Raw genomic sequence first — 25,476 nt, 5'->3', positions numbered from 1 at the left:
TTTATTGGGATGGCTTCGTTTGAAGAAAAGGGAAAGAGACAAAGCCAGGAGACAGACCCTGCTAACAGATGCAGGCTGGCTCTCTGCCCCATGCTGAGCAGAGAGGGGGACCCTGGCCCCCACCCATCCATGCCACTCATTCCTCGAGACTAAGGCATGTTCAGGCTTCAGTTCACCTTTTTGAATACTTGCTTGCAGACCACACCCTGCACTCTCATCTCCTGAAACAAAAACAGATTCTTGTTATTGGCCAAAGCAAGGTCACACTTGGGGCTCAGCGGATCCAGGGGCAGGGACTTGGAAAATACTCCGTGACTGCTATTTTTCCCCAAGAGTTGGTCTGAACTAGACAATTCCTTGGCGAGTCAGTTGAACTGGATCAGGGGACATCGGTCTTGGCTATGCCCTATAGACAGAGCTGGCTGGAGACAGATGTGGCTCAGAGCTGACTGACAGGACTCTCAGATGCCTCCCTCGTCTACTACCCTCGACAAGCCAAAGGCTTTAAGAACGTCAGGCCTGAGCCCAGGTCAGAGTCTGTGTGCAGGGCTGCAAGAAATCAGGGCCAGACACAAGGCTCAACCCCCAAAGGGGTCACTGCAGACCAGGGCTGCCAACCAGCATGGTGGTTCCAAGCTTCAGCTGCATATTAGAGTTACTGGGGAGTTTGAAAAATGCCTGGATTCTAGGCTAGACGGGTATCAGTATCTCGGAGGGTGAGGTCCTGCAATTGCTATTTTTAAAAGCTCCCAGGTAGCGCTAAATGCAGCTAAGAAAGTCCAGGCTCTGCCTTCAGGACAACCCCTGCTGAGAGGTGCCAGCAAGAATGACCGCACAGTGTCGCCACACCTGCGAAGCTTTTTGTTTGTTTGTTTGTTTTGGTAGGAGTCTAGAAATCTGAATATTTATGTGACATCTCCTAATCTTTAAATTACTGGCTGAAGGAATTTGAAGCCCATGGATGGCCAAATAAAAGAGGGCTGTGGCCCGCACTTTGCAACCTCTGGCAAAAAGCCACAGAACTGTTGAGCTGACAGGGCCAGTGGAGATCACATAACCTACACTCATTGCTCTGCAGGTGAGGAAACAGAGGCTCAGGAGGGAGAAAGGCTCAAGGTCAGGCATTGCAGCCCAGGCTCTACACGAGCCAAAGCTGCCTCTGAATATGATGTGTCTCCTCTCAGCGCTCACATCTCCCAAAGCTCCTGCAGATCCTGACTATGTGCTAGGATGGCGTTTTGCAGATGAGGTTGAGGGAAGGAAGGCACCTCCCCAAAAGTACCTGGTGAGTCAGAATAGACCCCAGGTCACCTGGACGAGGCTCCTTTCTCAGAAGGAAAGTAGCTGAGGAGTTCCAAGGTGGCAGACGGAATGACAGGAGGTCTCTGCTCAGAGGGCAGGTGTTATTTTTAGCCCCCAAGAGGCTAAGGCCCCTACTCTGGATTTGGATGTGCTTTTTCCAGACAATGGATAGAGTAGAAGTGGCTTTGACGAGCGATCCCAGGCTGGAGGACAGGGTGAGTGGGGCCCACACCTGAGCCGAGAAAGGCTTCTCCTCCTCCAACCTAGATTGTAGAGGTTGTAAGCAGATAGGGTAGGGAGTGCCCGGACAATAAAGAAGCCATTTTTGGCCTAAGCCGTTTTGTGATCTAAGCCTGGCTACGGTGCTTGCCCTTGAACAGGTCTCAGTAATTACTGATCTTAAGGGAAGTGAAGACATGCAGGAGCCAAGGAAAAGCAGTCAAGTTCAGTGACTTGTTTATCACAGTTCAGTGATAAAACAGAGGCTTAGTTCCTCCTCAAGGAATACACAACACCATCTTTGAGCTCCTCGGGAACTAAGGCCTCCACCCAGGTGGAGGATGGGATTATGATGTGGACCTTTCCTGACCCTCGTGACTTCAATCAATTAAAGCTTGGACTCTGTTGACCTTTGCCCCATTTCAATGCTGAATTCTCCTCTGCTCAAGCCCCTTCATGAATACACATGCGCCCTTAGTTTAAAACCTCCCCAATTTTGCTGTTCAGGGAGACACAGCTTTGGGAAAGGTCCCCGCTGTTCTACTCACTTGATCCAAGTAAAAAACCCTTCCTTCTCCCGATCTCTGGCTTGGTTGTATCTTCTGGCTCCACACCCACCAAGAGGGGAACCCAATTTTCAGGTAACAAGATCATGTCTTGAGAAGCTTAGAGAACTCGCCTGGTTCTGGCTAGCCACAGTTTGGTATGGTGACAACAGGAATCGTTTGGGAGCAAATGTAAGTTCTGCTACCTTCTGGCTGTGTTACTTCGATGTGAGCCCCTGTGCCCTCATCTCCAGAATAAGAACCATAACAGTACCTGGCCCATCGGGCTGCTGAGACAATGGAAAGAGATACAGAATGCTCCACGTCTCATGCTTAGCACGTGCATCTCCTCACCTCCTCCCTCTGATCGGACAAGTGGGTCAGCCTAGACCTTGAAAACACATTGCTCAATTTTTAAAGTCACTCAAGCATCTTCCCCAGGGCCTTGGAAGTGACGCTTCAGAGCAGAACCAAGGTCCACCCATGGTGCATACTTCCAAAGTCCATCCAGACCCCAACATGCCCAGGGCCTCTGGGGCCCAGCTTGGCTTACCTACCCCCGTACCCCCCGGAACCTACCAGGTGCAGCTCGTCACCCTCAATCCACTGGGTCCAGCCACGTCCCTCCTTCTCGCCCTTCTGCACACACTCGAGCTTGTCGCCGTCCCAGCTCACCGTGGTCTGCGGAGCCAAAAACCACAGGTGTCAGTCCGGAGCCAGCAGCCCCTGGGCGCTGGGGGAGGGGCAGCCCCAACCTTGAGAGTCCAGGGTGCGCTCAAGTCAACTTCATGACGGAAAATCTGCAGGCCTCACACTCCTCGTCCATCACGTGCTCTTATTAAAGCAGGCAAATCGGTTTTAAAATTCACAGAAACCTTCATAAATTTCATTTAAATGGAAAATTAGGGGAGAAAAAGTCACTGGGGCGGGAGCTGTCGGTGCAAAGGCTGAGAATGGGGCTGGGAAGGGAGGAGGGGTTTCTGAGGGTTGCGCGCACACGGGGTTTGGGGGTGCGTGAGGGCTGCTGGCCTGCATCTCGGTGGTGAGAGGTAGACTTCTTAGAATATCCTGCTCATCCCCATTCATTCATTCATTCATTCATTCACTGTTTCAACCTTTGCAAGGTCTTGGGACACCAAAAAAGAGGCCCCCCACCCGCCTCAAACATCTTTTCAGTGCCTGGAGAATGACCTTAGATACACATCACCATCTGCGGGTACAAACGGCAGCTCTTCCAGGCACCCTCCGCGCTGACTCTGGATCCTCATGACTGTCCACGTGGAGCACGGGCTAGCATCTCTGCTCTACAGATCAGGCTACGGGACTTGCCAAGTCCACCCAGGGTCAGAACACGGATCTGTGATGTTCAGAGGTCCCCCTCCCCACTGGACTACGCTGCCTCCCTAGGTGCCCGGCGTCACCAGAGTTACAGACCAGAGGCTGCGGGAGCCCAGATGAGACTCAGGGAGGGGAGGCGCTGGGAGGAGAAGGCACCAGGCTGGGCTTTGAAAGACAGGAGAGCAAAGCGGAAGCAGAGACAAGCAGGCGCTGGGAGAGAGAGCCTCTCTGCGGCCCACGACCAGACGAAGGCACAGAGACTGAACAGCACGGGGTGTGCTCAGGAAGCTCCTCAGGCAGGTTCCACATTCTAGGGGACCATGGGGCAAAGAGGAGGAAGCCCCTGGTCTGCCCGCCCGGTCTGGCCTCCACCGCTGCCTCCGGCCCCACCTTTGAGCGCTCACATCTTCCCTAAGCCCCGTGTGCCCCGCCAAGTACTGGGCGTGCTGAAGGGCAGACAGACGGCAGGAGGAGGCCCAGCCTGTGCCCATGGACCCACCCAGAAATACAGGGCTCCAAGTGCTGGAATTTAAAGGGGAGATGGTCCAGGAGCTCACGGTCTAGACTGGGACCTGTGTGCAGTGGGCATCTCCCATATCCGCAGCTACCCACCTCCCATCCACATGGCCCCTGCCTCCCCCTGTAGAGGTTAGAACCCCATTTGCCCCTTCACTGTGTGGCTCTGAGCAAGTCCATCACTTCTCTGGGCCCCCCCCATCTGTCATATGAGGTGTCAGAGGCCATGAACTCAGAGGCCTTGGCTTTACAGAGGTAAGGTTCTAGGATTCTTGTGTTCCTGCCATGCTCAGCTGAGAGGACAGGCAGCTAGAGCCTGATAAAGATTTAGGAGAGAAAGAGGAATCTGGGAAATGGGTGTGGAGTGAGGGGGCCTCTCCCTAGGGAGCACCACCTCCCCCTTCCTCCCCAACCCCCAGTCTCACGCCTGAGTTTGTTGATCTCTACCGCCCTCTACTGTTGGGATGAAGTCTGCAAGGAGAGGCGGGCACAACGGGGACAGGTGAAGCCAGTGTGCCCCCCGGCTCTGCACAGGCATCAATCTGCCCTCTGCTCCTGGAGCCCAGAGGGAGAGGGGCACAGGAGGACCTGGTGGGGGGCGGGCGGTTCCTCTCCCTGGTACGCAGATCACTCGGGGCACATGTCCAGCCCCAAGCCAGAAAGAAGGTCCCACCTCCAAGTCAGGACACAATGAAGTGAATGTCTGACGAGGTGGGTCGAGGGTAAGGGCCACTAACGACCTCAAGCCACAGACAAGATGCCCATTCACTGGGCGCCTGGTCCGTGCCCAGACTGTGAAGGGAAGTGGGGACTGAAATCGGACGGTCCTCAACTTCAGGGAGCTCGTAAGAACACTTGGCCTCCTCATCAACTGAGCTTCTCTTCATGTGTTTATCCAGAAGTCTACCCTGCACACTGAGGGCTCCAGACACTATCAGAGGCCAAGAGAGACTCACTGGTGCTCAGTTACAATAGATACTTCTGTCTCTACCGGAAATATTAGAGTCTATGGGCATATTCATACCCTCTGTCCTGGAAAACTCGAGAAATGCTCAAAAAAGAATACAGTAGTAACAAGAATACCTAACATCTTGCTTCTTCAGAGATAATTAGATTTTGGTGTTTTTCTGTCCAGTCTTTATATGTGTGCGTGTGTGTATATACACACACGCACACATATATTTTTATTTTTTATTATTATTATTTTTTTGCGGTACGTGGGCCTCTCACTGTTGTGGCCTCTCCCGTTGCGGAGCACAGGCTCCGGACGCGCAGGCTCAGCGGCCATGGCTCACGGGCCCAGCCGCTCCACGGCATGTGGGATCCTCCCGGACTGAGGCACGAACCCATGTCCCCTGCATCGGCAGGCGGACTCTCAACCACTGCGCCACCAGGGAAACCCTATATTTTTATTTTTTAAAAATTTGTATTTCATCATTTATGGTTTTGCACCCTAGTTTCTTCACTTAATAAAAGCAATTTTCCACTTCAACAGGTATTCTTCATAAGCATTATTTTAATTGTTATACAATATTTAGGAAATGGCTGTGTAATTTGTAGTGCCCACCTAGCACAAAATGAAAATGAGGGCTCCTTTTAAAAAATGATTAAGAAGTTTAAGACGGTGACGGCAGAGCATTAAACCAAGTGAGGGGCCCTTCTGGGCACAGACGCCTCTGGGACTGCACTGGTCACAGGCCCACGAGGACAATCCTGGTAGTATGTCATTGTACCTACATACTTATTTAGCCCATTACCCATTCTTGGACTTTTAGGTTATTTATAATTCTGTGCTACTACAAAGAAAACATCCTTGTATACAGTTTTGAGCACAGCGTTTCTTTAGAATAAATCTCCAGAGGAAAAACTGTCGCATGAAAGAGTGAGCATGTTTTTAAGGCTTTTGATAAGGATCATCACCTTGATCTCCAAAAGGCTCACACCTGCTTCCCTTCCAATGTCAGTGTCAGAGAATGAGCACGAAAGAGATGTTCATTAATAGTAAAGCAGGTTAGGTGCTTCCCTGGTGGTGCAGTGGTTAAGAATCCGCCTGCCAATGCAGAATGCAGGGGACATGGGTTCAAGCCCTAGCCCGGGAAGATCCCACATGCTGTGGAGCAGCTAAGCCCATGCACCACAACTACTGAGCCCGCACTCTAGATGCCGGGAGCCACAACTACTGAGCCCACGTGCCACAACTACTGAAGCCTGTGCGCCTACAGCCTGTGCTCCGCAACAAGAGAAGCCACCACAATGAGAAGCCTGCGCACTGCAACGAAGAGTAGCCCCCACTCACCGCAGCTAGAGAAAGCCCGTGCGCAGCAACGAAGACCCAACACAGCCAAAAGTAAATTTTAAAAAAAATCTAGAAAAAAAATAGTAAGGCAGGCTAGGGAGATTGGGATTGACATATATACACTAACATGTATAAAATAGATAACTCATAAGAACCTGCTGTATAAAAAAAAAATTAGGGCTTCCCTGGTGGTGCAGTGGTTGAGAGTCCGCCTGCCGATGCAGGGGACACGGGTTCGTGCCCCGGTCCGGGAAGATCCCACATGCCGCGGAGTGGCTGGGCCCGTGAGCCATGGCCGCTGAGCCTGCGCGTCCGGAGCCTGTGCTCCGCAATGGGAGAGGCCACAGCAGTGAGAGGCCCGCGTACCGCAAAAAAAAAAAAAATTAAATTAAATTAAAAAAACCCCAGTAAAGCAGGCTTTGCTCCTGTGCTAACATGTTACACTTTCTGATTCATTTGACATCTTTTAACAGGGACCGTTTGGATATAGATAATAAAAATACCTTACCAGAAGAATGGTGGATGGTGCAATTTCAGGCTTCATGACAGATCGAGGGATTCAGGGAGCGGAAGGCTCTTTGAGCGTAGAGAACCCTTTCTTGGAGCCCTACAATTCAGACCCTCAAAGAGAAGGATCCTTAACGCACAAATGCTATGTCAGTGTCCAGAGCAGGCACTTTCTCGAGCCCCGAGTTCCCGCTGACTCTTGACCCAGAGTGAGTTGGACAGAAAAGAGACTATTCGCGTCTGTATTGGATATACAGAGGAGGCTGAGCTCAGAGAGGTTAAGTGACTTTCTCAGTGTCACCCAGCTAATGAGGAAAACAACTTGGGCTGGAACATGGGCCTTGCGTGACTCAGTGCCCCCTTGTTTCCCAGGCCAGGCTACACAGCCAGCCGACGTCTGCTCACTTTTTGCGGGGTGCAGAGAAAACATGGGCATTATGCTCAGACTCTGAGAAGCCCCTGGGAGGTACACACTTCAATTCAGCCCAACCATTGCTGGGTGTGGGGTGCTGGGAGCCAGAGATGGGTCCTGAGGACCCCTGGGCTAAGAGATCACCGCAGAGACGGGCAGACAGAGAAGTGCCAGGCAGTTACGGCTCAGTGTGGTAGGTGCTGCCGTCAGGGGAAGCACAGGGGCTGCAGTGCCCAGGAGGGCCCCTCATTCTCAGAGGAAACACAGCTAGTTTTTTAAAGTGGGAAGGCATCCCAAACAGAGTGAATAACGACAAGCAGGCCGGTGCTGAAGGAGGGGCAGGTATGAGGCTGGGGGGGTAGACAGGGTCCTAGCGCCCGACTGTAACTGGGACTGTGGCCTGGAGCATGTTTTCCATGCCCCCCAATGCTGCCCCCGCCCTCACACAGCCCCATGGCTCTGATCTGCTGGTGGAACACTCCCCAGTGGGCCAGGGAGTCTGCCGGGCTGTCCTCTGGGAAGCTCAGCTGTAATTTACCCTGGGCTTCTGGTCCCTGCCGCCCTCCCACCCTGTATCAGGCTGACCCAGTATTGTCAGCATAGAACATGTTCCTTGGAGTCAACAGACCTGGGTCCTCGGTCCCTAACTGTGTGGAATGACCTTGGGCAAAACCTCTCTGAGCCTCAGTGGCCTCATCTACAGAAGGGGGATTCATGGTACCTGCTATGGCAGACTGTTCCATCGGGGCTCCCAATGGGTCACATGACATCCACGCCCTTGTGAGGCCCCTCCCACATTGATTCTGGCCTTGGCTGCGTGACTGGCTCTGGCCAACAGGACAGCAGCAAGCGTGAGGTAGGAGGCGCCTTCAAAAGCCCTTGTATGCTGGGGGCTCAGCCTCTCGGGACCCTCCCCTCTTGGAACCGAGCTGCTGTGCTTTAAGGAAGTGCAGGCTCTTCTACTAGAGGGAAAGCCCACATGCTAAGCCCCAGAGGATAAGAAAGTAGTCACTGCCAGAGGTTGTGACAGTCTGTTGGTCGCCCCAACCGAGCCTTTAGCTGAGCGCAGTCACACGGAGCCGTGGACACTGAATCAACCTACAGCATCCTGAGAGCAAGTGGTGGTTGTTTTAACGTATTACATTTTGCGGAGGTTTGTTACGTGGCTTTGGATAACTGCAGGACCTGCTTTACCAGTGTATGCGGAGGATGAGGGAAAATATACACAAAATGCAGAAGGCTGGCACAGGGGGCCCGAGGTCATGGTAATCATGATGTCCAGAGCTTAGATGAGGGGGGGATTTGCCTGTCGAAGCTGAACAATAACGAGAGCCTTTCTTTTTTAAGTTGGAGATTTGTGAAGAAGTGATGGACAAGCTATTCACCATGGCTAAATGTTTCAGAAGCTCCTTCTTTTCCGGGAGACTTGGATCCAAGAAGAGACCCTGCCGGGGCTGCCTACTGAGCCGGGTGCCCAGGAGCCCTGCGATGTCTGCTTCCCCTAAAATTTAATTAGTCTTTGTTTAAGCAGAAGATCTATTTGGAGACTCCCCACTGACAGCCGCGATGGCTCTGAAAATGCGATTTAGTTTTCCCACTTTGCTGTTCCATGTTCACATGTGGTGGGCATGGATTTTTCTTTCTAAGCTTTGTACCCTGTGGGAATAAACCGGCCATTTCCCAGAGGATCAGCTTTGTCCTAAGAACAGAAAAGGGGGGTGGGGAGTCAGGGGGAGGACGATCACCTACAAACAAATGAGAGGAAAGAAGGAAAAGAAAGAACGTTGGGCGGGGGATGTAGCAAACAGTGGTCACTTGTTTTCTTGTGACACGAAACATAGCTTCTGATAACGAGGACCCCTTCTGTGACCTCCCTCTGTGGTGAGCAGCCACCTTTGCCGCACCAGGCAAAGTCTGGGACAAGGCTCAGCTTGCCCTGTGAATGCAGATCTGAAAGGGTCCTTAAGAGGTCATTCAATTCAGTCGCCCAGCTTGGACACTCACCATTGCTTAATCCACTTAATCAGGGTCTAGTGGGGGAGTTTCAGGCAAGAAGATGTTCCTGGTGCTTTTCAAGTGACACAGGAAGGCACATGCCAGTGGGGGTTGAGGTGGGCATGGTACCAACCACAGGGATAGGCAGAGCTGCCCAGCACCCCACTTCTGGGAACTCCACCTTGGAAACAAAGCCCAGACAAACCCAAGAACAAGGGGAAAGTATGGCCACCTTCAACTCCCCTCCCAACGGTAATTCTCACCACCTAGACCATCTGAAGTCTGCAAAAGAGCTGGTGCCCAGGGCAGATGGTTCTAAAGCAAAGCCGGTCTCACTTTTCTATTAAAAACTAATAACCTCCAACACTTTGGCCTTGTCAGCAGCTTTCCCAGAGATACATGCACCAAAAGATGAGTGAAGACAGCTTTGTATTACTGTGACAGGGGATTGTCACTTCAAAAGCCATTACCCAGCTCCCCTGACCACTTAGAAACCCGAGCAGGCCCTGGGCTGACATAGAAAACAGCTCCCGCAGGCAGCCTGGGGAAGCTGGCTCCAAGGAAGCCTCGAGGCCCCTCACCCTGTATGAGTGACCTATACTGGGACTGACAGACCATTCCTACTAAATGGACCCATCTCTTGGCAGTGACCTGGCATGAACCACAAATAGTAGGGTTCAACTTGGCTGCCAAGAATTTGTGATGTTCCTTAAAGCTCCCATGTGCCCCAAACATCCACTCTCATGAGCAGGGGCAAGATGGATCAGCGGTCCCCCCACTCACCCGCCCAGCTCTGGGAGGCCCTCTGCTTACAGAGCCGCTTCCCAGAGGGCTGGGACTGGACCTTACTGTCTCTGTGGTTCCAGAGTCAGGTCCTCAGAGGGGAGGTCTTGTCCACGGTGGTTCTGCTGGCAAAGGGCAGAGCCAGGACTGACCCAGGTCTGACTCCCAAGCCTGTGCTCTTTAAATTGAAGGGGGAAATGGAAAAAGCAGACAGTGACTAGACACTTTCTAAGCGTGACGTGAATCACTAGAATATACAAACTGGCCATTCCTCCTGGAGTTTGATGTTTCAGTGTGCTTCACCCTTTGAGGGTTTCTGGAATAACGAGAAGGTTCTCAGCCTCCGGTGCCTGTGAAATAAGTGGGTGGGTGGGAAGGGCTGGGAAGGTAACTGAGAACCTGCCAAGTGCCAGGTATGGTGCTGGGGGGCTTTCCACCTCAAGATTTAGAGCCAATGAAAATTAGGCTTGTTAAGGAACCAGCCCAAGCCTCCTCGGGGTCAGGGGGTTGAGCCATCATTTGAACCCAGTTCTTTCTGGCTGAGTCCATGAGCTTCCCTGCCTGGGAGGTCAGGTTAGGTGAGCCTCTGATCCTTTCCCAGGGGAATGGCAATGACCTAAAATCAGCATATTCGGGGGAAAAGCCGATTCATTCTGTAAGCATATTAAAACTAGATTAATAAGGCCTTAAAACACGAACGAGTAATTAGGCACATAAAAGCCATTAGAAGCAACAGCGACAGACCAGTAAAGCCACAGCAGGCCTTCGTGGGCATGGGCAAATGTGATTCCAACACCATGAAGAAGCGAACAGCAAATGATAACACGATTCTTGGGACAAACTAAATGATAAAATGTTAAGACTAATCTTGACATGAAATTTTTTAAATTCCTTAAACATTCCAGAAAGTGCCCAGGCTTAATTTTAAAACAACAAACCGCCAGAGAGCTCAAGGTCCCATGAGGCCAAGGTTCTGGATGCGGTGGGGGGGAAGTGAGGCTGGAGAAGGTCATAGGGATCCTGTGGAACTGGGCTCAGTCATTGCAGGGGCCCAGCACTGAGGGTGGCCCTAAGGCTGGGCTGGACCCAAGCTCTGCCATGGAGCAGCTCAGGCCGTAGGGAAGACACACATGTAAACTGGCATCGACAGCATCTGTGTGTTCTGTGCTGGGTACTTCCTGGTATAAGTAATAACAGCACTGTCATTATGACCATCACCATCATCACCTTAAAATCATCTATTTAATACTCACTATGTGCTGGGCAGGGTATTAAAGAGTGGGTCATATCAAGTTGATTCTTTAAACCTCCTGGAGCAGTTATGCTTCTCCCCATTTTACAGATGTGGAGACTGAGGCTTTAAGGTCACCCAGCCATGAAGTACAGAGATGAGGTGTGACTCTACAGCCCATGCTCTTGGCTACTGGGCTCTGCGGTTCCCTGGTCTAAGCTGACCCTTGAATGAGCAGTAAGACTTTGCATCATGGCTCTGTGTAAGGAAGCATCATTCAGCAAATGCGGGTTCCACACCTGCAGACCAGCCTCGTGTGCTAGAAGAGGCAGGGAAGGTGAGGATTCTGTTCTCAAGAGCTCACAGGCTATTGAAGACAAGCAGACAGAGAATTCCAGCAAAACGGCAAGTGCTGGGTAGAGGCAGGTGATGGTAATTTTGGAAGTGGGAAGGCACCTCGTCCGCCTCTGAAGTAGAGACAGAGGTCCATCAAGGAAGGCTTCCCAGAGGAGGTAATGCTGGAACCGACACCAAAAAACATCAAGAGAGTTAGGTGAAGAAGTAGAAACTGGAAAAGAGGAATGAGGGAATCCCAGGCAGAGGGAACAGCCTGCACAGACGCAGGGAGGTCAGGGGCTGCATGAGTGAGGCTTCTAAATGGGCTTTGCCAGGCTGGCCTCGCATGGCATGATACTCCCCAGGGAGTGTGATCCTGTACCTCCAACCCTAGAAGTTACCAGCATCTCTGCTTCCTCACTTCACATCTATGTGGCTCCAACCAGCCAAACCTGGTACAATGGAAAATCCAAATATTTGCTTACCTGGCAGGCAGAGCTGGCTTTGCTACTTGGGCAAGTGTAAGAAATCGGCCTATTCTCAGGTTCACCTGCAGTGGGGGTGGAATAAAGGAGGGGCCGTCCTGCCAGAAGGTGCTCAGAGGGGCTCAGAAGGGCAGAGCCCACCCAAGGCCTCATCTCTTCCATGAGAGCCTCTGGCCCCTACTTTTTATCTTTCAAGGCGAACAGAAACAAACAGTACCCAGAAGATAAAAGACGGTAGCTCAGTAAGCAGGGAAGAGTGAGCAGGTCAGGATCTCTTGACCGAGAGTTCTCTGGGCTCTGGAATCCTTTTATTCACTGTAGGATACCAGCCCCTACCTTAGAATCTATGGCAGAGAAAATGCACATTACCATTTGTTGAATCAATAGAATGAATGAATGGCAGAAAACATTCTAGGGGTACTCTTGTAATTTACACCTTTTTTTAAATGACAAAATATTCCAGGCCTATGTTTCTTCTTCCATAGATTAGCCTTATATAAACAAGTCAACCATTGGAGTGACATTGGCCCCGAGTTTCTGAGGCCTGGAGTGCTTAGTCATCATGCCAGGAAGAGCATGAGTCATGGTTTCAACCCCCTTCTCCCCAACTCTGAACCCATGTCCTGCCTACTGCTCCCACATGAACATCTTGCTGCCATGGATGCCTTTGCCATTGAACCTGGCAGGCTGTGGGGCTCGTCTGGCCAGCAGACAGCAGCTTGCCTGACTGAGCTGGGCATTCAAGAGGGACCTGATGATGGCCTTGGATAGAGGCGGGCCTGAGCTCCAGTCCATCCCCACCTCTTTCTAGCTGGGTGACCCCAGCAAATTACCTTTTGAGCCTCCGTTTCTTCATCTGCAAAACGGGGCTAATGGGTCCCGCCCCAGAACAGAGCCATCAGGATGAAATGAAACAAGGGGTTGCAAGGACCTGTTGCAGCTCTGGACTCTCAGTAAGCACTGGTTCCCCCTTGCGGCCCACCCCACTGCCCTGCACCGTCCTCCATCAGGGTGGAGAGGCAAGTGCCCTTTCAGGCCAGCCTCTGCACATGTAACCCTGCTAGCTCTTCTCTGGATGGCCAGGTGTCCCTTCACACATCGCCACCTGCAGAATTTGTCTTCTGGAGCACACAGTTTACAAGGTGAGAGAATTACTAATCACAGCTCATATTGATGGAGCAGTTGGCTGCAGGCTTTCTTGCATCTAATCCTCATTGTGAAGTAGCTTGTGAAGTAGATCCCTTACTTGATAATAACTCCCATTTCACAGACAAGTGGAGGCACAGGGAGGTGAAGTAACTTGCTTAATGCCACCCAGTTTGTCAGCGGCAGAGACGGGATTCCAAAGATGGCCGTCTGATTCATGGACTAAACCAGTTATGACACAGCTGGACTGCCAGGTCGTGCCTCAGAGGGAGATGGGCTGTGGACAAGTAAGAGCTTAGAGGAGGGCCGGGAACAGCTGCCCTCAGCCCGGAAGCCGCAGATCTCGGCCAGCAGCGCCAAGCCTGGCACATAGTAAGCATAAGAGACATTAATTATTATTATTACAGGCAAGAGATATTCAGAAGATGGGGAAAGGGGAGAGATATATTAAGAAGCAGAATCTATGGAACTTGTGGACTGATTGCCCATAAACACTTTCCACTTATCTTCACAGCGATCACTTTCATGGCTACCTAGTGGTCTATGGAATTAAAAACCCACAGTCACAGGTCTTCCCTGATGGCGCAGTGGTTGAGAGTCCGCCTGCCGATGCAGGGGACACGGGATTGTGCCCCGGTCCAGGAAGATCACACATGCCGCGGAGCGGCTAGGCCCGTGAGCCATGGCCGCTGAGCCTGTGCGTCCGGAGCCTGTGCTCCGCAACGGGAGAGGCCACAACAGTGAGAGGCCCGCGTACCACAGATAAATAAATAAATAAATAAATAAATAATTTAATTAATAAAACAAAAACCCACAGTCACTCTAACGGCCTGTGGTTCCTGGGCACTTAGGGACACCAGCAGAAGGCAGCCTGTTCTGTAAACCACACAAAGTTGGGAGTCAGAGAGATCTGAAGTTCAGTCCCTGGGCTGTAGTTAACTGGGAGTGCAACCCTGGCAGGACCTCAGGTCCCTGTCTGTTAAATGGGAGAGTAGCCCCTCTGTGCTAGGATTGTTGGAGGGTTGAATACATAACATGTATCAAGTACTTTTGGAGGTAGGTGCAGGGCTGAAGGTGAAGCCCTGCACCACTCCCAATACTCTGAAGCCATCCTTTTCCCCTTCAACTCACACGCCAGCCTCCCATGTAGGGCCTGCCTTGGGTGGCAGGCAGCCCAGGGAGGTGGAGTTCCCACCCTGCCTGCAGAGACCCAGCTCCAGGCACCACATACCTTCTCCCACCTCCACAGAGTCCTTGTGGGCTCTGCTACTACTTGAGATCAGCCAGAAACAAGACCCCAGCCCTGACAGGCCTGCAAACTTCAGCCAGAGAATAATATTCCAACTCCCACTGTGTACTCACCAGACACCAGGCATTGTGGTCACAGCTTAGTTTGCATATAGCACACTGAACTTTTCTAAAGTATCTTCCACCCGACGTGCTCCCCCACTGAGATGTGGAGTCCATGTCCCCCTACTTGGGAAGACGGATGGGCCTTTGTGACTGCTTCAACCAACAGAGTATGGCAAAATTCTTGCCATATGACTTCAGAGGCTAAGTAGCTTATAAGAATGTCATACACTCTGCCTTGTTCTCTTGGCCCTCTCGTTCTTGGAACCCAGCTGCCATGTTGTGAGGAAGCTCAAGCAGCCAGTAGAGAGAGTGTGAGTGAGCCATCTGGAAAGTGGACCCTCCAACGCCTCATGGACATGGCATGCCGCAGGGACAAGTCATCCCCTTTGAGCCCTGCCCTAACTGCAGATTCATGAAGAAAATAAACAACTGTTATTGTTTCGGAGTTTCGGAGCACTTAAGTTTTGAAGTGGTTTGTTACATAGCAATAGAAATTTGAAATAATTCATCACCACATTTAATTTTCACAACATCCCATCAGTGGTACTACCTCTGGTTCCTTTTTACAAATGAGGACACTGAAGTCCAGAGGGATAGAGTACCTTCCCCAAGGAAACACAGTTGGAGAGTGGACCCAGGATTCAAATCCAGGTTCATCTCACAGCCAAGGCTCCCAGTTGCTCTGCTGTATCCCATGCTTGTCCAGCTGCACACACTACTGGTATCACTTACTCGGACCCTCAGGTGCAAACCATCATGGGCTGCTGCAAGTTTGGTGTCCCCAGGAAGACTCCATCCACAGGGACTGCATCTCTCCACTCTCATTCATCCCCCATAACTGGGCACCCTTAACCCCAGCACAGGCTTATTACACTGAATCATGACGAGAACATCACTGGAACCCGGGCGTGGGCCAGCCCACTTCCTCATTTCTCTTTCTTAGTAGTTATCACAAGCACGATCTTTGAACCCACGGCATTGGCATCAGTCAGGAACTTGTTAGAAAAGTTCTTGGTCCCTACTCTAGACCTTCTGAATCAGAAACTCTGGATGTGGGGCAAGTTCAAGTCTGAGAACTACTGCTTTAACTACTTACGTGGTTTTTAACCTATGATCTGTGGGCTCTGTATGTCATAGGATGTTTTTAGGTGCAAGCAGCAGGAAACCAGTTCAAATAGTTTCAGGGGAAAGAAAGGGCATGTATTTGCTGGTTCAAGTACAGACGAAAAGTCTCAGAATGGCATTAAGTGTCAGGAGTTCCAGCAACCCTCCAATGCTGAGGTTTCTCTCTCTCTCTCTCTCTCTCTCATTTCTGTTTAGCTACCAGCCTCATCTTATTTTTTCCTTCTGTTGGATTTCTGCATGCAGCCATGGAGGGTGGCAGGAAACATACGACTGGCCCAGTGCAGGTCAAACGCACAATCATGGGACAGGCCACAGGACACTGTCATGGCCCTGGTTTAAGGTGTTCATCCCAGGAGACACAATGTACTGGGATTTGCAGCTTCACCAGAACCCACAGGTAAGTAGGGGTCATTCCCACCACCAAATAAGGGGAGCAATGTTGGTCAGAAAAACAAACAGCTGTAATCCTCCAGTAAGCATCTGGCCAACACAAGTTCGCTTTGCCTGCAGTCTAGGGTATAAGAAGGGCTTTGCCCGCTTATTGCACATAGTATTGTGGCTTCACCAGGCCCTGTCTTCTGTGCTATCACCATGGTCCTCAGAATTTGCTGTGAGCCAGGTGAAGCAGCAATCATGATGCCCATTTTGCAGATGTGAAAACAGAGGCAGTGGGTCCAGTCATTTAAGGTCACTTTGTTAACTAAGTAATAGAGGAGGATTCAAAACCAGATGTCTGACTCTACTACCAGCACTCCTTCTCCACATCCCCAAGCCTTGTCAGTACTGTCTGTGCTCACCTACAGGTTGTGATGAGCCTCACGATAAGGAACTGAGGTGCTGGCCCTCAGCAGAGCTCCATAGGAGACCGTGTAATAGCTTTATAAATAAACTAGTTAGAACCCTTCCTCTGCCACCAGCTGGCTGCATGACCTTGGGCTGAAAAGGTTCAACTCGGAGCCTCAGATTCCCATCTGTAAAATGGGCATAATGATACTCACTGAACAGCATTTGCTGGGGGGACCAAAAGAGAAAAGGTGCTAAAATCATCTGGGACAGGCATGGCACTCCTTTGTTCCTGCCTAACAAAAACCAAAACCTAACAAACAAGTGTGATTCTTGAAAGTTCCTTTGTGAATTTTATTTGGGTTGCTTTAAATCTTCCTTTTGTAATCCTCAAAAGTATGCGGCTGACACAGATTTCAAAGGTCGAAGAACTTTAGCTAAGACATGAAAGAGACTCCGTGTTTCCTTCCTGGAAAAGACCCTGCCAAATGCTGGGGGCCTGATCTGAGCAGGGGCGGCTCTACAGAAGACTTCCAAATCCAATGGCATTCTCAGCTCTGCAGCCCAGGGAGTGAATTCTGCCTTTGACATGTGTTTTTTAAAATAAGAACCAAAAAAAAAAACCAAAACCTCTTTAACGAATCAAGAATAGGATCAGAAGAAAGTTGGCAAAAGAATTTAAACCAAAGCATTAACAGCAGTTTGGTAGATATCATGTATTACCATATATACTTAGATGAATGGATGGATGGAGGAAAGTAAGTCAGGGAGGGAAGGGAAGGAAACATGTACGTGCTGATACGGAAAGATGCCTAAGAAATATCGAGTGAGAAAACAATGTGCTAAGAAGTAGATTTTTTTTCTTTCTTCCTTCCTTCTTTCCTCCCTTTCTTCTTTCTTTCTCTCTCTGTCTCTCCCTCTTTCTTTTTCGGCTTTAGATAGAAATATTGACAAATCACCTCCTCAATAACTGCATGGCTGGATGGCTTCTATATTCGAGGAAGATTTCTGCACAGATCCACCAGCAACAGTAACCGTGATAACCTCTGGGGGGTGGGAATGGCCAAGTAAGGGAAGGGGTCCTTTCCTTTTCAGTCCACTTTCTCCTGTGCCATTTGAATTCTTTTTTTCCTTTTACAGTGAGAACAAAGAAAGCAACAGAGGGCTGGAAGTGGAAGGCAGGCTCTGTGGAAGGGGTCATCCTGAGTTCAAGGCTGGAGATGAAGGCAAGGCCTCAGCCTGGGAGGAGGTGCTGGCTGCTGAGTGAACAAAGCTGCCTCCCCCCAGGGAAAACCTGACCTGGTGTCCACAGGGATGACAAACGGCCCTTCTGCCACCACCACGCAGAGCCAGGCTCCCGGCCGGGATTCCTGCCGAGGCTGTCTTCTCCCACAAAAGCTGCTTGTGCCGGGGGAGCTGGGAACCAGGAACCCGATCCTTCCTTGTGCCGAAGGGCTCCCTGGCCCTGGCGTGGGGAACGGCATTTGAAGCGAAGGAGCATCTCCTTTTTGGAAGGTCCCCACCCTGCCAAAGCCTGCATCTGCTAGATTCAATAAATAATACTGGTTTCAAACTGGGCCTGAGATTTCATTTTAATGGATAAAGGCGTGCAGGAGGCGGTGGAGAAAGGCTGAGTCCAGTCTTGATGCACTTCTACCAAAACCACAGCCCTGGCTGCTTGTGGTCATGTAAAGATCTGACTAGAAAAGACTGCAAATGGGAGCTGAGTGATCCCGGCTACACAGATCTGAGCCCCTCCACCCACCAGCCTGGAGAGAGACCGCAGAGCCATTTCAGGTGGTTCTGGGCATGGACTGCCACGTCCACAGGGGTCCAGCGATGGACTAAGCCAGCATGTGGCCCTCTATACCTGAGGGCCTAAGAAATATCATGAGTGTTTTCCACTTTTTATAGAGACACAGGTCCAGAGAGGTTTCTTTTCTCCAAAGCGGTGGTTCTCAAGGTTTAGTTGCACCAGAACCACCTGGTGGGCTTATTGAAGCCCAGATTGCTGGCCCCGCTCCCAGAGTTTCTGACCCACCAGGGGTCTGGCTGGAGAATCTGTGTTTCTAACGAGTTCTCACGCTGTTGCTGCCCCCGCCGCGGGTCTCAGCTTCGGGAACCGGTGCTCTAAGGAACACACGGTGCAGACAATGACGTATGGCTGTTTGATCCTTGACTTTAGTTACTAGGGTTGGGGGAGGGCTGTGGAAGAGTGGAGAAGGTCCCACCTGAGAGAAGGAATTGTGACAGTGTCCTGGGGATCCACAGGGTGCAGGAATAAAAGGGCACCCAGCATTTTCAGCAGTCTTGATTTTACTGGGGTACAAATAGCCAGAAATATGGATTTTTCTATGACATCTTACCATCTTTGGCAAAATTGGCAACTGGCTCTTAAATTTGTCAAACATTGTGTGAGCCAAACAAAACACATCTGCAGGCCAGATTTCATCCTCTGGCTGCTGTTCCAGAAGACAGATAAGGTTCCCATGGAAAGAGGCAGGAGAGAGCTCTCTGAGCCTCTGGGCCCTTTGGGGAGGACGGCAGCCTGACCACGCCTCTCCCAGAAGGCTCCCTGGGGCCTGTCGGGGCCACATCCAGGCTCCCCACTGGGTCCTCAGCACTGCCCTCTTCCCCAGCCACACCCTGCGCTCTGGCCACATGAAGTCTTTGCAGACTGCACCTCTGTCCCGGATGAAACCCCTCCCAGCCAGGCCTTTTCTGACCTCTGGGCCTTTGTGCACATGGTTCCCTTCGCCTGAAATGTTCTCCACATCCGCCCTAATTCTGACTTGTCCTTCAAGGCCCCCTCAGCCGTCACCTCCTCCCGGGAGCGCTCCCTGACCACTGCCTGTCCCCCATCCCCCCCATCCCTGCCCTCCTACCCTGCTGTGCTTCCATCACTGCACTGGGCTATAATGGCCTGAGGCTGTGTCTGTCTCCTCCACTGGCCTGGGTGCTCCAGGAACCCTTGCTGCCTCTGTGTCCCCAGGCTGAGCCCAGGGCTGGTGCGGGACAGATCTGAAATAGCACCTTCCAAGTGCTGTTCTCTTGGCCTTGGCCTTCCTCTCGTCCCCTTTCTGTTTGCCTACTTCCTGCTTATCCTTCAAGCCACTACTCAGACTCTACTTCCTGTGGGAACAGCCCCTGACCTCCCAGACCCGGGGGGCCCTTCTCTGCCTGTCCTTCCCCATCAACACACCATCTCAGTATGATCGACTGCTTTGGTCTGCCGCCCCCACTACACCGAACTCCACGAGGGCGGGGCTCTTGTGCGATTCATCTTAGTAACGCAAGGGCCGCAAAGACAGCGTGAGCGCCACGAAATGCTTATAGACCGAGAAAGGAATGAACAGAACAGGGGAGCAATGAGATCCTTGTAATGTGCTGGGAAGTACGTGTTAGAATGAGGCCAACCTGATGCTGAGAGCCGGCTTCCTCCGGCCACTGCTCCGGCTGGTGGCTGCAGAGCACGGGGAGCAGACGCGGTAGTGGTGCGCTCTCTTTGGCAACCACCTTGCCCAGGACCCCCCGAGGGGGGTCCCCGAGGACCCTCCAGGCCTTGGCCACGTGCCCTATTGCAGGCAGCCCCCCTTCATTCACAAGCACGAGGCTGGACAGTCGCCATCCTTCTATTACCCTATGCTCTCCCCCAGCCGTGCTCTTCCCTGTGGCCCGCCTCCAGCTGGGCAGCAGGGGAGAAGGGCTTCTCTGCAGTGCAAGGGCCAAGGGAAGGCCAGAGCAGAGGGCCGTCCATCCTCCCAACAGGCAACAGCACGGTTAGCGCGTGCCATCTATAATACTTGGGAGGGGACCGCCCCGAGTCCTGGGACAGCAAAGGGGACCACGAGTCCTCATACAATGTCATCGAGTTTGCCCAGCTGCTGGGCTCCCTGGTCTGTTCACCCACCGCCCCTTCCTTTGTGTCCAAACCCGTCCCTTCCACCTCTTTTTTTTTTTTTTTTTTTTTTGGCGGTACGTGGGCCTCTCACTGCTGTGGCCTCTCCCGTTGCGGAGCACAGGCTCCGGACGCGCAGGCCCAGCGGCCGTGGCTCACGGGCCCAGCCGCTCCGCGGCATGTGGGATCTTCCCGGACCGGGGCATGAACCCGTATCCCCTGCATCGGCAGGCGGACTCTCAAGCACTGCGTCACCAGGGAAGCCCCCCACCTCTTTTTTGTTACGAGTAAGTGGAGAAGTCTCCACCTCCAGAATTCCTTCTGAGATGCCCTCCTCTGGAGCTTCGCTTTGTCACCACTGATCACACTGTGTTCTGACTGTGTGTGTGTCTGTCTCCACCACAAAGACTGTGAGTCCCTGGACATCAGAGATTGTGACATGTTCCGCTGGGTCAGACCACATTCAAATCCTCCCTCTGCCACTTTCTTAACCTCACAAGGTCACACAATAAGAAATCCTGCCTTGGTTTTCTTATCTGTAAATTGGGGTTGAAACCAGCATTGTGAAGATTCACCGAGTTAAAATAAAATGGGAACGGTACTTCAGCACTTGAAGAGTACAGGCATACCTCGTTTTATTGCACTTCAAAGATATTGTGTTTTTTACAAATTAAAGGTTTGTGGCAACTTTCATCAAGCAAGTCTATTGGTGCCATCTTCCCAACAGCATTTGCTCACTTTGGGTCTCTGTGTCACATTTTGGTAATTTCCGCAGTATTTCAAACTTTTTCGTTATTTGTTACGGTGATCTGTGATCAGTGATCTTTGACATTACTATTGCAAAAAGATTACCACTTGCCACAGGCTCAGATGATGGTGAGCATTTTTTAGCTATAAAGTAGTTTTTCTTTTTTTTTTTTTGGCCGCACCACCTGTGAGATCTTAGTTCCCCGACCAGGGCTCGAACCCATGCCCCCTGGTTTAGAGGTGTGGGGTATAAACGACTGGACCGCCAGGGAAGTCCCTAAAGTAGTTTTTTGTTGTTGTTTTTTTGTTTGTTTGTTTGTTTTGCGGTATGCGGGCCTCTCACTGTCGTGGACTCTCCCGTTGTGGAGCACAGGCTCCGGATGCGCAGGCTCAGTGGCCATGGCTCACGGGCCGCTCCGCGGCATGTGGGATCTTTCCGGACCGGGGCACGAACCCATGTCCCCTGCATCGGCAGGCGGACTCTCAACCACTGCGCCAGCAGGGAAGCCCCCTAAAGTAGTTTTAAACTAAGGTATATATACTGTTGTTTACACAGAATACTACTGCATACTTAATAGACCGCAGTATAGTGTAACCATAAGTTTGATATGCACTGGGAAACAGAAAACTTCGTGTGACTTGCTTTATTGTGATGTTCATTTTATTCCGGGGGTCTGGGGCTGAACCTGCAATATCTCCGAGGTCTGCCTATATTAACTAGTATTGCTAGGTGATCAATAAGTGTTTCATACAGTAATGGATGAGGGTGGGAATGAAACAGCCAAGATAATTAGCCAAGTAAGTACAAGCCAGCACATTCCAGCAGTGGCAGTGACCCAAAATAAATAGAGATGTTTGCTGTGCCCTGTAAGTACCTCATGAGTGGGCTGAGGACAAGGATTGTTCTTACGAGGACAAGGATTGTTCTTACAGGGACAAGGATTGTTCTTACATGCATTTCCAGGCAGCGAGCCAGGGACCAGACCTTGGGCAGTGGTCCGACAGGCTGGGCCCCCTCCTCACCAAGGCAGGCCCTGTCTGAAGGTCTCCTTTCCCACTGTGAGCCTCTCCGAGGATTAAGAGGCCTTGGGCCTTTTACAGGAACGACCTGATATTTCCCTCCAACAGCAGTGTTTTCTCCCCGCAGTGGCCTCTCCAAGCATCCTCCTTGGTGGCCACCCCCTCCTCCGCCGCCGCCATTCCAAGCGCAGACTCAGACACTCACTCAGATCCCCTTCAGATGAATCAACAAGTAGGGGGTTGAGTCATCCTGGCCTGGGGTTCCGCATCCCCAGACACCGGCACTCCTTCAACCACAGTCCTGACAAACCTCAGACACCTGGTTTCTGCAAAAGCTAGCCACAGAGGAGCCTGGCCCCGAGCAGGAGTGTGGGCCTCAAAGTCCAGTCTCCGGTATCTCCTCCTGGAGCCTCAGTCATTGTAAAATATGGGATTACTAACCCCTCCCTCACTGGGCTGTGGTGTAAAATAGCTGGCACAGTGCAGGGCACGGAGCAGACCCTCAGTAAAGGGTAGGAGGGGGAGGGGAAGAGGAGTCGGGGAGAAGCTCATCCGTAAGCAAAGCAGCTCCCTGGGGGTGGGAGTGAGCTAGCTCTGGACCCAAGACTGGGAAAGGGAGACCGGGAGCACCCTGACCTCCCAGCAACCCCAAGAATGTTGATGGAGGCTTCCGGAGGCTGCTGTGGTGGCGCTAATTGGGGTCTCCGGGTCACCAGCTTCCCACCCTTGGGGGCAGGCGGCTCACTCCCTTCCCCCACTGTTGCCTCCTCTGGCCTGGGCTGCTGTGGCACTGACCTAGTGAGTAGGTTGCTGGCTGCAAGCTTCAAAGGAAGCTCGGGGGCAGGGGAGGATAGGGTAGGGAAGGGGACGGCCAGGAGTCAAACCCCACTTTGGGGATGAAGAGGGGCAGGTCAGAAGGCAGAGTCACGGCTGCCTAGAGTGGCTTCACGCTAGGTCCTGTAGGAAGTTTACACTTCAGAAGGGTTGCCTGCGTTTCATCTTGCTTTCCTCCCTTCTCTCCTTCCTCCCCCAGCCTACATACAGTTCAACCAGAGAAGAGAGTCAACAGATTTGCCTGGAATTCCTGCCCAGCCCCTCCCTAGCTGTGTTACTCTGAGCATGTTGCTTCGTCTCTTTGAGACTGTTTCTTCATCTGTAAAATGGGCATACTGAGACCTCCTTCAGAGGTTGTCATGAGGATTAGATGAAGGCAAGTGTATAAAGCACCAATGCCGGGACACAGTAGAGACTCAACAAACCACAGCTTTCATTTCGGAGGGTATGCTTGGTAAGTCGAGAGCTGCCTACCTTGGGGGCTGGGAGTGTGAAGATCTTGGGTCCCTAAGAACACAAAGGCGCCTGCTCCCCACTCAGATGAACTAGCCCAGCCTTCGGTCAGGACCCCTGGGCAGCAGATGCCCAGGTGTACGCAAAGCCTCACCATGCACTCAAAGCCTCACCATGCACTTGCGGTCGTCTATGCCCGTCAGATCCTCCTCAAACTCCTCCCCAACCTGGAAGTCCATGATGTAGTTCCTAAAAGTGCTCAGCGTTCGGATAATCATGTGGTCGCCGTTCTGCACGATCTCTTTGTCTGGCTTCAGCAAGTTGGCGATTTTGCGCAAGGCCACATTGACATCTGCAGGGAGTGCCGGGGCAGAAAGGAGCAGAGAGTTGACTGGAAAATTCAGAGAACTGTTGCCAAGGTAGCAGGCCCTAGGAGCCCGCTTCTCCCGCACCCTCCCCCAAGAAAACCATGGGGTCCTCGCTCGATTAGCAAGGCCTCTGCGTGCAGCTAGCTGGTCTGTGTCTTTTTCTTTCTTTCCTTTCTTTGCTTTCTTCGTTTTTATTTATTTATTTATTTTTTTACAACAAAGTTTTCTACCCTTATGCTAACCTTTTGAAAACTAAAGCTAGCCAACCAAGCCCAGCATTCCTAATGAAATTATCCACTTCGAGAGTCAACCATCAGACATTGACCACCATGAACCCTAATAACCCCCGTCCTCCAATTCGCACTTGCTGGCCCCCTGGAGACGCCCCTTCCCCGGTCGGGGTGCTCAGGACGGCGGCTGGGCCGGCGGAGGCAGGCGGGTGGGCGGCCGGCTCGGGAGGGCGCCGGGATCCCACCTCCAGCGGCCCGGCCGGGCGCCCCGGGCAGAGCGCGGCGGGCAGCGCTTACCCAGCGCGCGCAGGTACTCCTCGAAATTCTCGTTGGCCAGCATCTTCCAATACCCGGTAAAGTCGACCGGCATTTCAGGGGGCGACTGGGGCCGGACCGGGACCGAGCGGGCGGGAGCAGATCTGGGCTCGCGGTGCGATCCGGGTGGTGGGCGGCCCGGAAATGTGCGCCCTCGGGGGGCAGGGGCTCGTGGGGGCGGCGACAGCTGGATTGCAAGCGCGCACAAAGCCAGCGGGAGGATCCACCGTAGCTGTCGCTCCTCCCCCCTCAGCGGGGCGGGGCCGGGGATGTCGGAGGGCCAGGTTGTCCCCGGCCCGCCGCCGCCTAGTTCAGACCTCCAGTTTCCTTCCCTAGGAAGGAAAAGGAGATGGCGGTGGAGGTGAGGGGTGTTTTATTGATTCCAACTTTTCGGTTCCTGCGGGATTCCTTCAAGCGCCTTGAACTTCTCACATTCAGCGGCCACTTGAGGGTGGGGAAACATTCTCCTGCGTTTGCTGGAGTAATTAGGGAAAGAGACCACTTACAGGCTTACAGCGCGGGTGGCCGGTGGGGATCCAGGATCCAGAAAACTGGGCAGTTCAACTCCGGGAAAGAAAAGTGGGGCACTCCCCACATTCCTCCCCCCAATAAAAGCAAGGCTGGGGGACTTCCCTGGTGGCACAGTGGTCAAGAATCCGCCTGCCAATGCAGGGGACACATGTTCGCTCCCTGGTCCGGGAAGATCCCACTTACCGCGGAGCAACTAAGCCCATGCGCCATAACTACTGAGCCTGCGCTCTAGAGCTCGCACGCCACAACTACTGAAGCCCACACGCCCCAACTACTGAAGTCCACGTGCCTAGAGCCTGTGTTCTGCAACAAGAGAAGCCACCACAATGAGAAGCCCACGCACCTCAGCGAAGAGTAGCCCCCGCTCGCCGCAACTAGAGAAAGTCCGCGCACAGCAACGAAGACCCGACGCAGCCAAAAATAAAAAATAAAAAATAAAATAAATAAATAAATAAATAAATAAATAAATAAAAATTAAAAAAAGCAAGGCTGATGTTGCTTGAAGTAAGTATGGTCAAAAAAAGGCCCTCTGCAGAGTGAAGTTTGAGATCCACTGCTTTATGCAAATGTAAGCAATTATCGATAACGCTGTTGACTTTCCCCTCTGCTTTCACCTAGTGGCAATACAGCACTCCACAGTGTTGTGCACTTAGCTTTATTCACTTACTCTGTTCTGGAGACCTCATTCTTTTGCAGGATATTCCATTG

General features: G+C 51.9%; 1 protein-coding gene across 1 annotated transcript; it reads right to left on the bottom strand.

The window, feature by feature from the left end:
* RBP1 (retinol binding protein 1) lies at positions 1–24,413 on the bottom strand. The gene is made up of 4 exons (XM_081234693.1): positions 24,220–24,413; positions 23,498–23,676; positions 2,646–2,747; positions 1–221 (listed from the first exon to the last, which is right to left on the bottom strand). Exons 1-4 carry the CDS (start codon positions 24,290–24,292, stop codon positions 168–170), a joined length of 408 nt encoding a protein of 135 aa, XP_081090819.1. The 5' UTR covers positions 24,293–24,413; the 3' UTR covers positions 1–167.
* Positions 24,414–25,476: the final 1,063 nt, after the last annotated feature.

The sequence above is a fragment of the Mesoplodon bidens genome (assembly GCF_964165515.1).
Source record: "Mesoplodon bidens genome assembly, chromosome: 5".
NCBI classification, from domain to species: Eukaryota; Metazoa; Chordata; class Mammalia; order Artiodactyla; family Ziphiidae; genus Mesoplodon; species Mesoplodon bidens.
Note: the sequence above shows the minus strand (reverse complement) of the source record. Positions and strands in the feature narration are given on the sequence as shown.